Source organism: Bidens hawaiensis, unplaced genomic scaffold, assembly GCF_021521415.1.
Source record: "Bidens hawaiensis isolate Kalapana, Puna unplaced genomic scaffold, B.hawaiensis_p1.1 tig00025700_1, whole genome shotgun sequence".
Classification (NCBI taxonomy): Eukaryota; Viridiplantae; Streptophyta; class Magnoliopsida; order Asterales; family Asteraceae; genus Bidens; species Bidens hawaiensis.
In genome coordinates this window covers 105,913-119,937 of record NW_027494109.1, presented here as the reverse complement: position 1 = coordinate 119,937, position 14,025 = coordinate 105,913, and the positions used below count along the sequence as shown (strand labels likewise).

The 14,025-nt window shown below is 36.0% G+C and overlaps 2 protein-coding genes, 1 non-coding gene and 1 pseudogene across 3 annotated transcripts; all 4 read right to left on the bottom strand.

The window, feature by feature from the left end:
• Window positions 1-2,487: 2,487 nt before the first annotated feature.
• Window positions 2,488-2,568, bottom strand: TRNAL-AAG (transfer RNA leucine (anticodon AAG)). The gene has a single exon. It is a non-coding gene; the product is annotated as a tRNA-Leu (tRNA).
• A 990-nt stretch (window positions 2,569-3,558) lies between these two features.
• LOC143572036 (ribonucleoside-diphosphate reductase small chain-like) lies at window positions 3,559-5,237 on the bottom strand. Its single transcript, XM_077057306.1, has 2 exons — window positions 4,722-5,237; window positions 3,559-4,056 (listed from the first exon to the last, which is right to left on the bottom strand). Exons 1-2 carry the CDS (start codon window positions 5,224-5,226, stop codon window positions 3,572-3,574), a joined length of 990 nt encoding a protein of 329 aa, XP_076913421.1. The 5' UTR covers window positions 5,227-5,237; the 3' UTR covers window positions 3,559-3,571.
• Window positions 5,238-6,121: 884 nt separating this feature from the next.
• On the bottom strand, window positions 6,122-10,124 carry LOC143572037 (uncharacterized). The gene is made up of 9 exons (XM_077057307.1): window positions 9,879-10,124; window positions 8,848-8,963; window positions 7,871-7,924; window positions 7,748-7,772; window positions 7,543-7,665; window positions 7,128-7,294; window positions 6,943-7,012; window positions 6,473-6,571; window positions 6,122-6,363 (listed from the first exon to the last, which is right to left on the bottom strand). Exons 1-9 carry the CDS (start codon window positions 10,080-10,082, stop codon window positions 6,307-6,309), a joined length of 915 nt encoding a protein of 304 aa, XP_076913422.1. The 5' UTR covers window positions 10,083-10,124; the 3' UTR covers window positions 6,122-6,306.
• Window positions 10,125-11,681: 1,557 nt separating this feature from the next.
• On the bottom strand, window positions 11,682-12,964 carry LOC143572015 (pentatricopeptide repeat-containing protein At5g56310 pseudogene; annotated as a pseudogene).
• Between the last annotated feature and the right edge of the window lie 1,061 nt (window positions 12,965-14,025).

Genomic DNA, 14,025 nt, shown 5'->3' with positions numbered 1-14,025 from the left:
AGATTTTCACCCGGCGCGTTGCGCCGGGGCAGTTGTTACATTTTCATCTACAAGAGTCACTGACACGCAATACCTGCATGGATATGCAATAGAGGATCATGTCAGATCATGGATTAAAAGTAGTAAACTGTTAGTTCAAAGGTTCTATTCAATATGGAAACAGGATTTAGATACTATAGTAGTAAAAAGTGGATTCAATATTGCAATAAGGAAAACTTGTTTGCAAACATAAACTACTTTTTTTTTACATTCGATGTCATCTGAATAGTCTTTACACTCATGATGTTTATTCATTACGAGGGTCTTTGGGATTCCCTTATTTACCTCCTTATAACTTTTCAATAAGTTAATAAGTTACAAAAGTGTAACTTATGGAACTTTTCATCTCACATCAAAAGCAATTCCAAACACCTTTTTCCTTTTCAAAAAGTTAATAAGTTATAAGTTGGTGAAAATAAGCAATCCCAAACACCCCCTACAAAACCATTACCATTTACATGGCTTATATGGCTTAAAATTGCTCAATTCACTCCAACCCATCAACATCCATTAAAAATTACCAGCTATATATTAAAGTAATAAAAGAATCCGCCATATTTTTTGACGCAATTAATCTGTTTAGGAATAACTTTTGTATAGTTAAATTTTCTGGCCAGTACAGTTAAAGAATACTCCAACAGCCAACATAGAAAGTTACGACCACGTTTTTGACAAAGGGTAATATGTTTAGGAATAACGTTTGCATAGTCCGATATTGTGGCCCATTTGGGTTCAGCAGGCAGCACATGATATGGTTGGTGTAAGGATTTTGGCGCTTTTGGCTTGCTTATATTTCAGATTTATGCTTTAGGTAAATTGTTTTTATGATAGGCCATAAAGGCTAGGTAAGATTGACATGCAGTAGTGGGGTATATAAAGTTTATAGAGAAGGAAGCTTCTTTTGTTGTAATATTACCTTGGTAAAGATGCCACTTACGAAGGCGTGATCTTGAAGAATTGTAGAAGTCCTTTGACACGACCCTACTGGTTAAATCCGAAAGCCATACCTTCAATGGCGGATACTAAAGAACGTTGAAAGAAATCTGTTCGAACCAGAACCTGCAAAAACCAACCACCACAAAAAAAAGGTAAACGAAGCCGGTTATCCACATGAGTACATATCATCATCAAATGTAAAGATAACTGCCTTTAGAAATAGGATTAAAATATGGGTGAAAATCTACACTAAAAGTATTCGTGTGTAATTATTGACCTGCATCCTAATTCCTAAACATCACATACAAATCAGGAAAAAATAGCGAAGGTCATATGACTAAACCTATTGCAATCTCCAATTAGTTTTCTCTTAATCTGTTTAGCTTTGTAATTCTTCTTCAATATGTTTTTGGCAAATGGCTGCTCTTAATTTCTCATGATTGTTAAGACTTTTAGGTCACATGGTAAAATAAATCTTGTTTTTCTCAATTACCAGCTTATCATTGTTACTATGTGTGCTTTGCTATAAATGTTAATGTATATTTGCTTATATGAAACAAAATGGGGAGTTGTACCATCACTTGTGTTTAGCTAGAAATGAAGCAAAAACAATTAAACATACCCATAATTAATCCATTTACAACAGATATAATAAATGGTCTATCAAAAGATTATTTGAGATGATGGATTTTAGGGCATGGACCTGAAATAAAGAACAATCCAAGTATAAAAATCATCATATTAAACTTTGGAATCTTCAAATTAAGTACCAAAATTACTTACAGATTTATGCAAGAGCACCGAGAGAGCTTGATGAAAAAACCGAAAAAACATGTGCCGCCGGACACCAACCCACACATCACCATCTCTAATATAATACCGCCAATCAGTCAGCCGTGTGCAACTTCATGGTTGTTTAATACATATAAATAACATTTATTTAGAAAATTGCCTAATTTGAACCAACTAACATGATTCGAACCCTGCCACCCAACCGGTAGAAAAGCTTAAGCTTAACAAAACGTCCAACCCGTCAAAGAGGTAAAGTTAATAATCAACACAAACTATTCTTATATAAACAAAAACTATTCTTATTACAACACTTTGTGGCACCGACATTCTGTTTGTTATCTATATAGATAATATGACAAACAAGTGACTCATAAATCATTTAACCAAAATATTATTATACTCTCATCAGTTTAAATACCTTAAGTCCTAAACTAATAACAACCCAGACATAGAGTTCACTTAAATGTGAATGATTCAGACTTCATGTAAAATAATTCTAACAGATTGAACTTTCGTCGTAATTTGAATGTTGTCGAGTCTCGAATTGAATCTGAAACAAGCATGATTGTAAACGTCGGTTTATGAAGATTTAACGAAACAGTCAATCAGAATTTTGTGATCCAAATTTCTAAACGTTATGAGGTAAATGTACTGTTCCTCTCTAAAAATAGTATGAAAATTGATGCTAGCCAGAATAACTGCGAAAGAAAGTAAAAATATTGTCGAGTGTGGGATTTGAATCCACGCCCTTTCGGACCAGAACCTTAATCTGGCGCCTTAGACCAACTCGGCCATCTCGACTTGTTGTCATTTAACTCACAATTATTTCTACTATTTATTTACAGTTTTTTTAATGTTGCTTTTTAATATACTTAACATTAAACTGAAGTAAGTTATAAAGGGACTTTTATATTTATTTAACTTATCAAAGAGAAGACTTACATAGTATTAAGGTATGTTTGGCAAAACTAACTGGTAGCTGTAGCTGGAAGCTGTTGGCTGTTAGCTGGAAGCTGTAGCTCTTTAGACATATTTAGATGTTTGGCAGAGTAGCTGGAGCTTTTAATAAAACGTATAAAATTACTAAAATGGGCATAACTAAAATCAATAATAGTAAATGTATTTATTTTGGAAGGTTATTTAAGTAAATTATCATACTAAAAGCTTGTAGCTCTTTCTAAACGCTACTAGTAGAAGCTTTAAGCTTTTTCTCCTGACCTAAAAGCTTCAAGCTCCTTGAACCAAACAGAGCTTTTAATTGAGTATTAGTTTTTTCTTAAAAGCTTGAAGCTCCTAAAAACTTCATGTCAAACATACCCTTAATAGGTGTAAGGATAAGACAGAACAAAGTTGTGTACTTGACTACTTGTGACTTGTGTTTACCTTGTGTCAGTTAAGAGTTTAAGCTTATAAACTCGTACTTAAAACTTAAAAAGTGAACTCAACACATATAAATTGAAAAATAATTATAGTGCATTCAACATAATATACACTATTTATTTAAAATTAACTATATACTTTTTAATGTAAGTATGAATTATATTGTATTGTAGAAACATTCACTAGTTAATGTTTATACACACATGATTAAGCTCTAGTTTATACCACTTATTGAAAGAGTGTTTATATTTGCTTTAGCCTATGTTCTGTTTAGTTCACATTATGCAGAGTAATATGAAAATTTATAGCATATAGTCTTGGTAGATTAATACATACTTATACTTGATCAAATTGATTTAACCAAATGGTTACACATATAAAAATAAAAACTCCAAAGTGTAAGTGACACTAAATAAAACCCAATTTAGAAATCATCATCCATCTTGAACACATGATCATCAGACTTCCCATTAAGATTCGACATCACCGACGCCTTCTGATACTCCCCAACTCTCTTCTCAAAAAAATTAGTCTTCCCCTGCAACGAAATCAGTTCCATCCAATCAAATGGGTTCTGCACATTATACATTTTCCCATACCCCAACGCATTCAACAGCCTATCCGCCACAAACTCAATATACGTACTCATCAAGTTCCCATTCATCCCCACCAATCCGCAAGGCAACGCGTCACACACAAACTCACGCTCAATCTCCACCGCATCAGACACAATTGCATTTACTCGTTCCTCACTGAGCTTCATTTTCAACAAACTGTAAATCAAGCAGGCGAAATCACAGTGTAAGCCTTCATCTCGTGAAATCAATTCATTTGAGAATGTGAGACCGGGCATTAGACCGCGTTTTTTGAGCCAAAATATAGCGCAGAAGCTGCCTGAGAAGAAGATACCTGGTACAAACAGAACACCAAAGGATTAAATAACCAATAGACACAATCAAATATCATTCAACTATTAAATACCATGACCGATTGCAGATGATATTCTATAAGGCTATAAAACCATAACACATTGATAAAATTAATCAAACCAACAAAATTCAAGTGCAAGTCATCCAAATATTTTTGTGAGTTCCAAATTTCCCAAAAAAAATTGTTACCGGTACCAAAAACGCTCAGCTCGATGCATTATGTAGGGAAATATTTGATAAATACCGATACAATACCAAATTTCACATGCCCAATTTTCTTAAAAACTTAGTACAAGTAACAGTATACATTTGCTCATCCTATTTGTACATGTGTAATTTTATTTAACTTCAAATATTATATTATGAACATAGCAAGCCATAACTTGAAAAAATAACATAAACCTTTATGTAAAAAATTTTAAACAACTTATAATAAGAATTTAAATAAAATACATATTAAATAACCAACTACATGTAAAAATCAAGTATTATAATTATATATAAAACATAGTGTAATCATAATATAACGTAATTACAACATAATATAATTACACTATGATGTAATTACATAATCAAACTAGTCGATTCTCATAATTTACACGTTAATTTAATTTGTACATTTAACATTCCCAATAATAACAATACCTTCAACGCAGGCGAAAGCAATAATCCTTTCCGCAAACGTTTCAGAGCCATCGATCCACCTCAGCGCCCACTGGGCCTTCTTCTGAATACACGGAATGGTCTCAACGGCCCTAAACAGCCTACTCTTCTCAGTCGGGTCCTTAATATACGACTCCAGCAGCAAACTATACATCTCGGAGTGAATATTCTCAATGGCAATCTGAAACCCGTAGAAGGCACGGGCCTCGGCGATCTGGACCTCCTTCATGAAGCGTCCGGCAAGGTTCTCGAGAACGATGCCGTCGGATGCGGCAAAGAAGGCGAGTACGTGGGTGATGAAGTGTCGTTCGTCGGGTGTTAGGGTTTCCCATTGACGGTGGTCTTGGGATAAGTCGACTTCTTCGGCTGTCCAGAATGAGGCTTCGGCTTTCTTGTACATTTCCCAGATTTGTGGGTATTGGATTGGGAACATGCAGAAGCGGTCTGGGTTTGGTGCGAGAAGAGGCTCTTCTGGGATTGAAGGCATGGTTATTTGTTGTGAGGATTTGGTGAATTAGGGTTTGATGGAAGGTGGTTATATAATGGGGATTTGCATTTGCAGGCCGGTGTTTGAAATTAAAAGCGGGTGATTTTTGGGATTTGGTGGGGGCTTTCGCGGCAAAATGGGGGTGAAATGTTTTAGGATATGAAGTTTTGGTGGGAGTTTGAAAATGAAGCTTATTTTGATGGGGATTTTTAAATTGGAACTCTTGAATTTAAAGGGATTTTCATGTTTGTTTAAAGATGTGGTTGAATAGGTATGAGCAAATGGTATCGGATACTGATATTGAAATGGGGATTGTCAAGTTTATAATAAAACCAAGAAATTTGGGATTAGTATCGGTATTTATCGGTTTTCTGCCTACGGTACTGGTACCAAGTTTTTAGGAAATTCAGGACCGGTAGCGGTCGATACTGATACCTAGCTCATCCATAAGTTCAAGGAAAGTGTTTTGAAAATCAGGTGTGGTTAAGAGTTTATAGACGGATAAAATAACATGAATCGAAATGAATTGATCATTTTGGCCGGTTTGAGCTTTTTAAGGCGTTTGTTGTTAGAAAGTCAAGTTTAACAGTTCGATTCAGAGTTGGAAACCTAGATGGCTAGAGCCAACACTATAAGACTACAAACTGAAGCAAGCATTTATATTTATCATTATATTTTTCATTTTATGATTAGTTATGTATAATATTTGGTATTTACTTGAAAATTGAAATGTATATATATATTTTTTTTATCGGGTATATTATCTTTTAAATTTCAGTAGAAACAATTAATTTTTTTGAAAATTTGAAAATATGTATAATAGTCAAACGGAAGCATTTTGGCTAGTGTTTCTTCAGATCCTCAACAGAACCAAAGCAAAATGTTAAGGTCCAGACAGAGACTAAGCAATGAGAACCATATTTTGCACTTAGAAGTTAAGGGCCGAATATACAAAAAGTGACCAGCATTCAACAAAAAAATTGATTTGTGGCCTATCAAAAGCTGAGGTGGTTTTGATTCTAAGTTTCAAACTTTACAACTATAGCATGGAATTAACTGTTAGCTATGCAGCAGATGATGCTAATCTGTTTCTTCAACGACGTCATTTGGATCAGCCATCCATGGGTGCTTAGGACCCTAAAATCAATTAGCGTAAATGTGTCAGATTTGCAGTAAAATTTACGAAAGTTGTTCTATCTGGTCAACACCAATGCTTCATTGTTAGTCAGAGTTTAGTCAAAATTACCTTCCCTTGACGAATAATGGTTGGGGGAACATGAGTCATGTCCACTACAGTAGATGGGTTAGCCATTCTAACACCAGCATCGATCACAAAATTAAGCCCCTGGAGTTGCCAAGATGAAGTTAGTGAGTCAAAACTGGTCCGAGTTTGGTTGACCCACAAACACTATATGGTCCACTTAAATATATTAATATTTAATGTTGAAAACTGTAATGATGATCATAGAAACAAGATATATGGTAAAAATTTTATTCTTTTATATGAAATAATAGTATTCATTTTTCACTCGTTCACCCATTAGCTTAATCTTTTAAACTTCTAACCGATTTGAGATAAAAGTAAACCCGTTCATATGTAAAAGGGTTGAAATTGCAACCTCTATCTCATGAAATAATGGATTCCGCAATATAAATATGGGACCAAATAGTCAACTTTATTTTTAAAATGAGAGTGATATTTTAAATAGAAACTACCTCTGGTCCGTATGTATCAGCAATTATAACTGGGTCGATTATCCATTGATTTTCCTGTGGTGACCTGACACTGATTAAACATGCAAGTCTTTTAAAAATTGTCATAGAAATCAACCAGATATAAGCGGCTAAAAATATTAGATATGTAATAAATCATAAATGGAATTATGAGAGTGAAATCTTACCTTGTGGAAATTAGAGGTGCACCCATCTTCTCCAATACAGCTTGACATACAACATCGTCTGGTATACGGACACCCAAACTTTTTCTGGATGCGTATTTTGGAACGCTAGGCCCGTATTTGACACATTGTTTTGGTAATGCTTTGCTTGCAGTTAAGATAAATGTGTACTGTTACATTAACAGCACACATTAAAGAGACTTATGTTAATAGATATTGTTTTTGCGAAGAGAAGTAACACAACAACTTTTTTTATAAATGGACCAATAACAGTGTTAATGGGTTAACCAACCCAGACCTGTGTTGACTTGTTACATAACCTGCCCAACCCACCCATCTGCCACCTCTAAGCCTTGTAAATAGGATAAACTTATGTGTAAATAAAAAATATTCAAAATAACAATCAAATGATACTTACAGGTCCAGGCACACAATGCTTAACAGCCCGGAAATAGTCTGAAAGGCCATTACTGTTCCCGCGAGGAAACCCAGTTGTATACGTGTCTATGTCATGTAGCGAACGACACAAAATGCTAAAAGGCTGAAAAAATGGTAAGATGGCCTTAAACATAAGAAACAAAATGAGCAGAAAACAATAAAAGAATGATATAATAAATGTTTGCCTTTGTAGCTTCTACTTCTTTTAGTCTGCATTAATATATAGAAAAGAGAAACTACAGTTACTAATTTTTTTCCTCAGTAACGTGAAAGAGAAGAGGGGTCGGGTGAGTTACAAAAACATTTACCTTCGAAGACGTTCAATGGCATCATGGTTAGTCATATCACAGACCATTGCATACCTATCAAGAGGGTAAAAGTTCATGAAAAGTGGCGTACTTCACTTTTGTTCTAAAATGTAACTGAATGCATTCCAACCTTTAAAACTTAGGGCGCGTTCGTTTTACGGAATGGAATGGAATAGGAATTGGAATTGAGGGGAATTGAAATCCAAATACATTCTTAATGTGTTCGTTTGACAAATGAATAGAAATCAAGAAGGTTTTTTTTTTTTTTTAACAATGATAACGACGAAAACATTTTAGTTTTTTTAGATTTTATGTTTTTATTTATATTTTGCGTTATTTTTTTTTTTAATTTTTTTATGGGTTTTCTATTAAGATCAAAAAACCCCTCAAAAAATATTCAACAATAATAATAAAAAATTCATAACTCAAAATATAAATTAAAAACAAAAAAAGTAAAAAAAAAAACTAAAATGTTTTGTTCATTGTCCTCGTTAAAAAAAACAACTCAAGATAAGATTCCAATGAATTTCCTTGAATTCCTTCACATTTTGGAAGGATTTGAAATCCTTGTATTTAAAGGAATTTGAAGGAATTGAATTCCAATTCATTGAACCGAACACACCAAAATGGAATTAAGATTCCAATTCCAGCGAAACGAACACGCCATGTCATAGGATTTTAATTCTAATTCCTTTGAATTCCCACGAATTCTGTGAAATGAACACGCCCTTAAGCTTATTTCCTACACATTCCATTTGGATAAGATACTGCAAGTAACTGATAAACACAAACATTGTAACAGAATGTGTGCACGGCTTCTAAACATGTGATAGCTATGAGTCCTATGTACACAGATGAATGTGCTAAACATATATACTGCATGTAGGCTCAAATAAGAACTACTAAATATTTAGGGACCATTTAATTCACTAGTGAATACATATGTGGAATCATCGATGAATACACCTGTAACTTACACAGTGTCAGTAGGAATGACCCCAACGGCTCCACATTTAAGGAGTTCGACAGCCGAATCCAGTTTCCATGTGTCTGATCCTTCTGGATCAACTTCAATATAGAGCAATCCATCCTGCTGATATTTCAACAATATCATAAGTAAGTTCCATGTAGAGCATAAAACGGTTTACAAATTCCTTTTACAATCACGAATAGAGTTTCAATATACTGCATCCTACTTATTTACATACATACTTTCTGAAAACTTGATTCCCCAAATCCTATCATATTAATAAGTAATAACCATTGTTCATCAAATATAATCACTCTTGTTTGTGGTGAAACAGTTATGAACACCGAAACATACAGAAAATTAGGGCTTCAACAATAGCAGATTTAGGTGGTTGTAAACGAGCCAAGCCAAGCCCGAGCCCGTCTCGTTTCGAGCCATTTTTCTAAAACTCGAGGTCGTCTCATGAGTTGTTTTTTCAAGGTCGGGCTCGAGTCGTTTAATAATATATTAACAATTAATTATATATATGTTTTTAATTATTTTTATACATTTTGAGAAAAGCCTTAAACGGGCCTAAGCTCGGCTGTGCAGTTTAAAATTAATACATAGAAGTCTAAAAGAGGTACAACTTAAAAGTACACGAGGCTGGATAAGGCTCAACGAGCTTCTCATACAAGGCTCGATAACTAAACAACCTTTATTTGTAGCTTGGGCTAAGCTCGAGCTCAAAAAATATCGCCTCATTTCAAGTTTGTTATCGATGCAAGCTCAAATAGCTCGCGAGCGGCTCGGCTAGTTAGCTTTTTATAAAAATATCCATACCTACCTAAACTATGAACAAACCTCCTCCGGCTAATGATTTTATATACTCAACAACTGTCAACTAAATCAGTCAACTATTCATAAATAAATAATTGCGATATAACGGTATACATAACGCGATAACGTTGAAAATCGAGAATAATAATAATAATAATAATAATAATAATAATAATTTCAACAAGTGATTGGGATAAAAGAAGAGATTATAAAGGTTACCTTGGGAAGACGAGGAACAGAGTATTTGAGGCGTTTAGGGCTTCTTTTAACAACAGCGGATACTCTGAAACGATTAGTGTTTTGTGATAGTTGGAATGACACGACGTTGGATGTGAAAGGAATTAGAGACCGTCGGAGTGGAAGCAGTGCTGCGGCGGTGCAGGTGGTTGTTTTCATCTGCAGCGTCATAGCGACGCCCGCCATGGTTTGGTTGTCAAGAAGAAGAAAGTAGAAAGGGCTTGTAGTTAATACAGGCAAAAATTGAAAATGAAATGCTGAAATTGTGGTTGATGGTGACTAAACAAAACCCGTTATTCCTTGTCTGCAAGGCATATCCGGGTTACATCCTAGAAATAAAATCTTTTAAAAAGAGTAAAGGCTCATTCTCTTCTTTTAACTTTTATTTTTTAACAACCTTTTTTTTTCACTTATTTTAACTAATGTTTCAATTGAGAATATAATCCATAATTATTTGGTTAAAGGTCGTTCTCCCCTACCTGAATTTTCATTTCCATTCAAAAACAGTTTTTTAACATGGGTGGGGTGGGGTGGACGGCAGATAATGCCCTTGTTACTTCGGATACACTGTTGTCACCTTTTCCATTTTCCCTGTCAGGTACAAACCGGATTAGAGAGCATGTTTGTGCGTCAGTGCGTGTGGGGGAGAGAGGGAGAAGAGGGTTGGACGGGTAATGTGACGTCGGTTTGTCAAGGAAAGTGGCTAAGGTGGTGGCCTAGGATTGGTGGGCCGGCGGGTTGCACCCCTTCCACCATAATTTATGCTCTCATGATTAAGTGAGAGGTATAAGCCCCTCACTTAACGAAATAAAACTAACTGGGTTAGCAAAAAAAATTGGATGGAAATTGCAAAAATGAGCAAACCACATAGACGAAAATGACAGTTATTATCGTAAAAAGGTAAAAGGATAAAGAAAATGTAAATATACTTTTTTTAATGTGAATGTGTACTCATGTGATTCGTTTTTTCTCCTAAAACAATTTAGACTAAAACGATTTTGTTTATATCATTTGTTGACTACAACGATCTTGTTTATAACCCGAACTGGTTTGGACCCATTAACCAATTTGTAGACCTCTAGGCTCTAAGCTTACAATGCCTTATATTGATATTGAACCGATATGTTCTAAGCCACCGTGAGGCGTGAGAAATGACCCACAATTTCTGCCTTTGTGTGTGTTTTCTACGTAACCTTGTCTATTGATCATCGAAAAGACAGATATTTGTTTCTTATCCAGTGCTAAAGTTTACCATTGTTGAAACATGGATCTGTATCTTGTTAAGTTACATTCTCCTCTTTCTAGTATCACAATAATATTTGTAATGAGTGCCATGTACCTCACCTCTAGGCTCTAACCTTGTACAACACTAAAGAATCACATATCCAGCCACCCAGGGGCATCAACATGTTGTCATTGGGCATGTTTGCCACGACTAAGAACATGTCGTCACTGGACATATTTGTGTGTTTGCGCATTCCTATAACATACTGGTTCACACACAATTTACTTATCGATTACACTCCCACGTACTTTTGAGTTCATGTCCACTTTGAGCTTCGGGAACCTATGTTTGCGGTGTCTGTTGAGCAATAATTTTGTTTACAGTAATGTGATTTACCTGTAATAGTACATTGTTTGTTAGAAGCAGTTTCCACCAGTCGTGTCACGTGAAGGGGGGAGCGATGGTTACTAGATACTAATGTAGAATTCCAATCGGCTTGATAGTTTTTTATGTACATAGCATACGCATGTAAAAAAGAATAATAATTTATACAAAATCATTTAATCCTTATCACCAACAAGACTACATCCTGGTGTTTTCTTCAAACTCCCAACTTTCATAACCTCTCTCAACCTCGAAACATCATCCCATCGCCCTGCATCCGCATACATATTCGACAAGACAACATAAACTCCATGGTTATCATGCTCCAACACAAGCATCTTCTTCACCACTCTTTCCGCAACCTCAATGTTTCCATGACTGCCACAAGCACTCAACAAGGCTCCCAAAATCTTCAAGTCAGCTTTCCACGGCATCCTATTTATCAACTCTTCAGCCTCCGAAATCATCCCACCTCGACCCAAAAGATCAACCATGCATCCGTAATGCTGTATTTTCAGCTCAATTCCATAAACATCCATCATTGAGTTAAATATTTTCTTCCCAAAGTCAAGCATTCCCGCATGGCAACAAGCTGATAAAACTCCAACAAACGTGCTATCGTTTGGCACCACCCGACGTTTCTCTAATTCTTGAAAAACTTTAAGTGCTTCCTTTGCATGCCCGTGAACTGCTAACCCCGAAATCATCGCATTCCACGTTACAATATTCTTTTCACGCATTTTATCAAAGCAGTTTCCAGCCATCACAAGTGCTCCATTTTTCGCATACATGTTCACCAAAGCAGTCCCAAGAATAACATCACTTTCAAGTCCTTTATCCGTAACATATCCATGAATCTTTTCTCCGATATCCAAACACCCCGAGTGCGCACAAGCCGACAACACAGACGACAAGCTCGGACCGTTCGGTTCAAACCCATGACCAACCATCTGCTCAAACCCAAGTCCAAACCCACTTTCACAACCTGTGAATGCACTTGTTTACACGTTTCAACCGATCGTAAACTAGAACACGCCTTGAGAACAAACGGGTACGTGTGTTTACCCGGTGTAACACCAATTCGACGCATTTTGTTATACAATAATATTGCTTCATGTGGGTTTGGGCTTATTGCTAGGCCTCTAATTAGGGTGTTCCACATAAACATATTTGGTTGTTGAATACTGTTTAATAGTTTGTAAGCGTAGGTTAAATCACCGTTGATGGAAAGAGAGGTGAAGGATATTAATCGGCTAGCGGCGAAGTTGTCGTGGATGGTGGCGGTGATGAGCATTTGAGCGTGGATTTGTTGGATTTGGCGGATTGAATTGCATTTGTCTGCGAGTAGAGATAAGTGTGGGTGTGTGTGGTTTGGTCTGACGGAGGTGTGTGATGACGGAAGTTGGTGTTTTCCGGTGACTAGTCGCCGGAACATGTTGAGGAGAGTGTGATAAAGGCTGCTCTCTATGGTCCATGGGGTTGTGTTCGGAGTGGTGAGTGAGTAGTTGAGGATGCATACGGGTAGAGGTAAGTATGAGCTCGTGATGGTATTGGGATCTGTACGGGCGGTATTTCGCGTAAAATTCAAGAAATAACGGTATCGTATCAGTACCGAAAATGTTCATCACTACAAACAAGGTGCTTGATGAAAGTCTGAATACAAAAAAGGGTCATGTTTGAGATGTATTTCTCTGTAAATGATTTGATTGTATTTTTAGAATGTTGTTTTAATAACTAGATTTGGCAACTTTTTCCAAGACGAGTAGATCATTAAATATTGTATTGATGAAAGCATTTATGTAGTAGTTGTGGGCGTTATTTTCGAGGCATGCATTTTCTTTGCTATTGCGACTAAACGAGTATGGAATGTGCTCGTTTTAGTTGATTTATGGCCACATGGTGTAATTTAAATGGTTTTTCGTAAACTAGTCGTGGGCGTTATTTCCAAACATCCACCTTCTTTGCTCGTGGCGACTAAACGAGTATGCAACCTGCTCGTTTCGGTTGGTTTATGGCTCGTGGTGCATTTAAAATGGTGTTTCGTAAACTACTCGTTCGGTTACACATACTACTTGTCTCGACTAGTTTTAAATACATTTTTTTGGAATATAATAGGAAAAGTATGTAAAACTAGAAATTAGTTTATGAAAGTACCTATTTTGAGAAATTTCCCAAGAATAGTCGGTTTAATGGTAGTCTTATGGTTTTTTTTTATATATATAGAAGGTTGTGGGTTTGAGTATTACTTGTGACAAAGTCTCATGCGTGAGCCAGGGGTTTTACCATAGTAGACCTTTGGGCGGTGATATTCCCCGGAATTGGTGACCGGGCGGGTCACCAGTGTTGTTTGCGATCGTAGGCGTGGGTGACCTTTTGTCAATAGGTGTACCCAATAGCCGGGCTTTGTTGGCCGTTCAAAAATACATTAATCACTGGTCTAGCAAATTGTTCGACTAGTGTCTAGCAATTTCAACAACACTTACTACATATCTCAACCGACCTTCCAACTGATCGATTTAA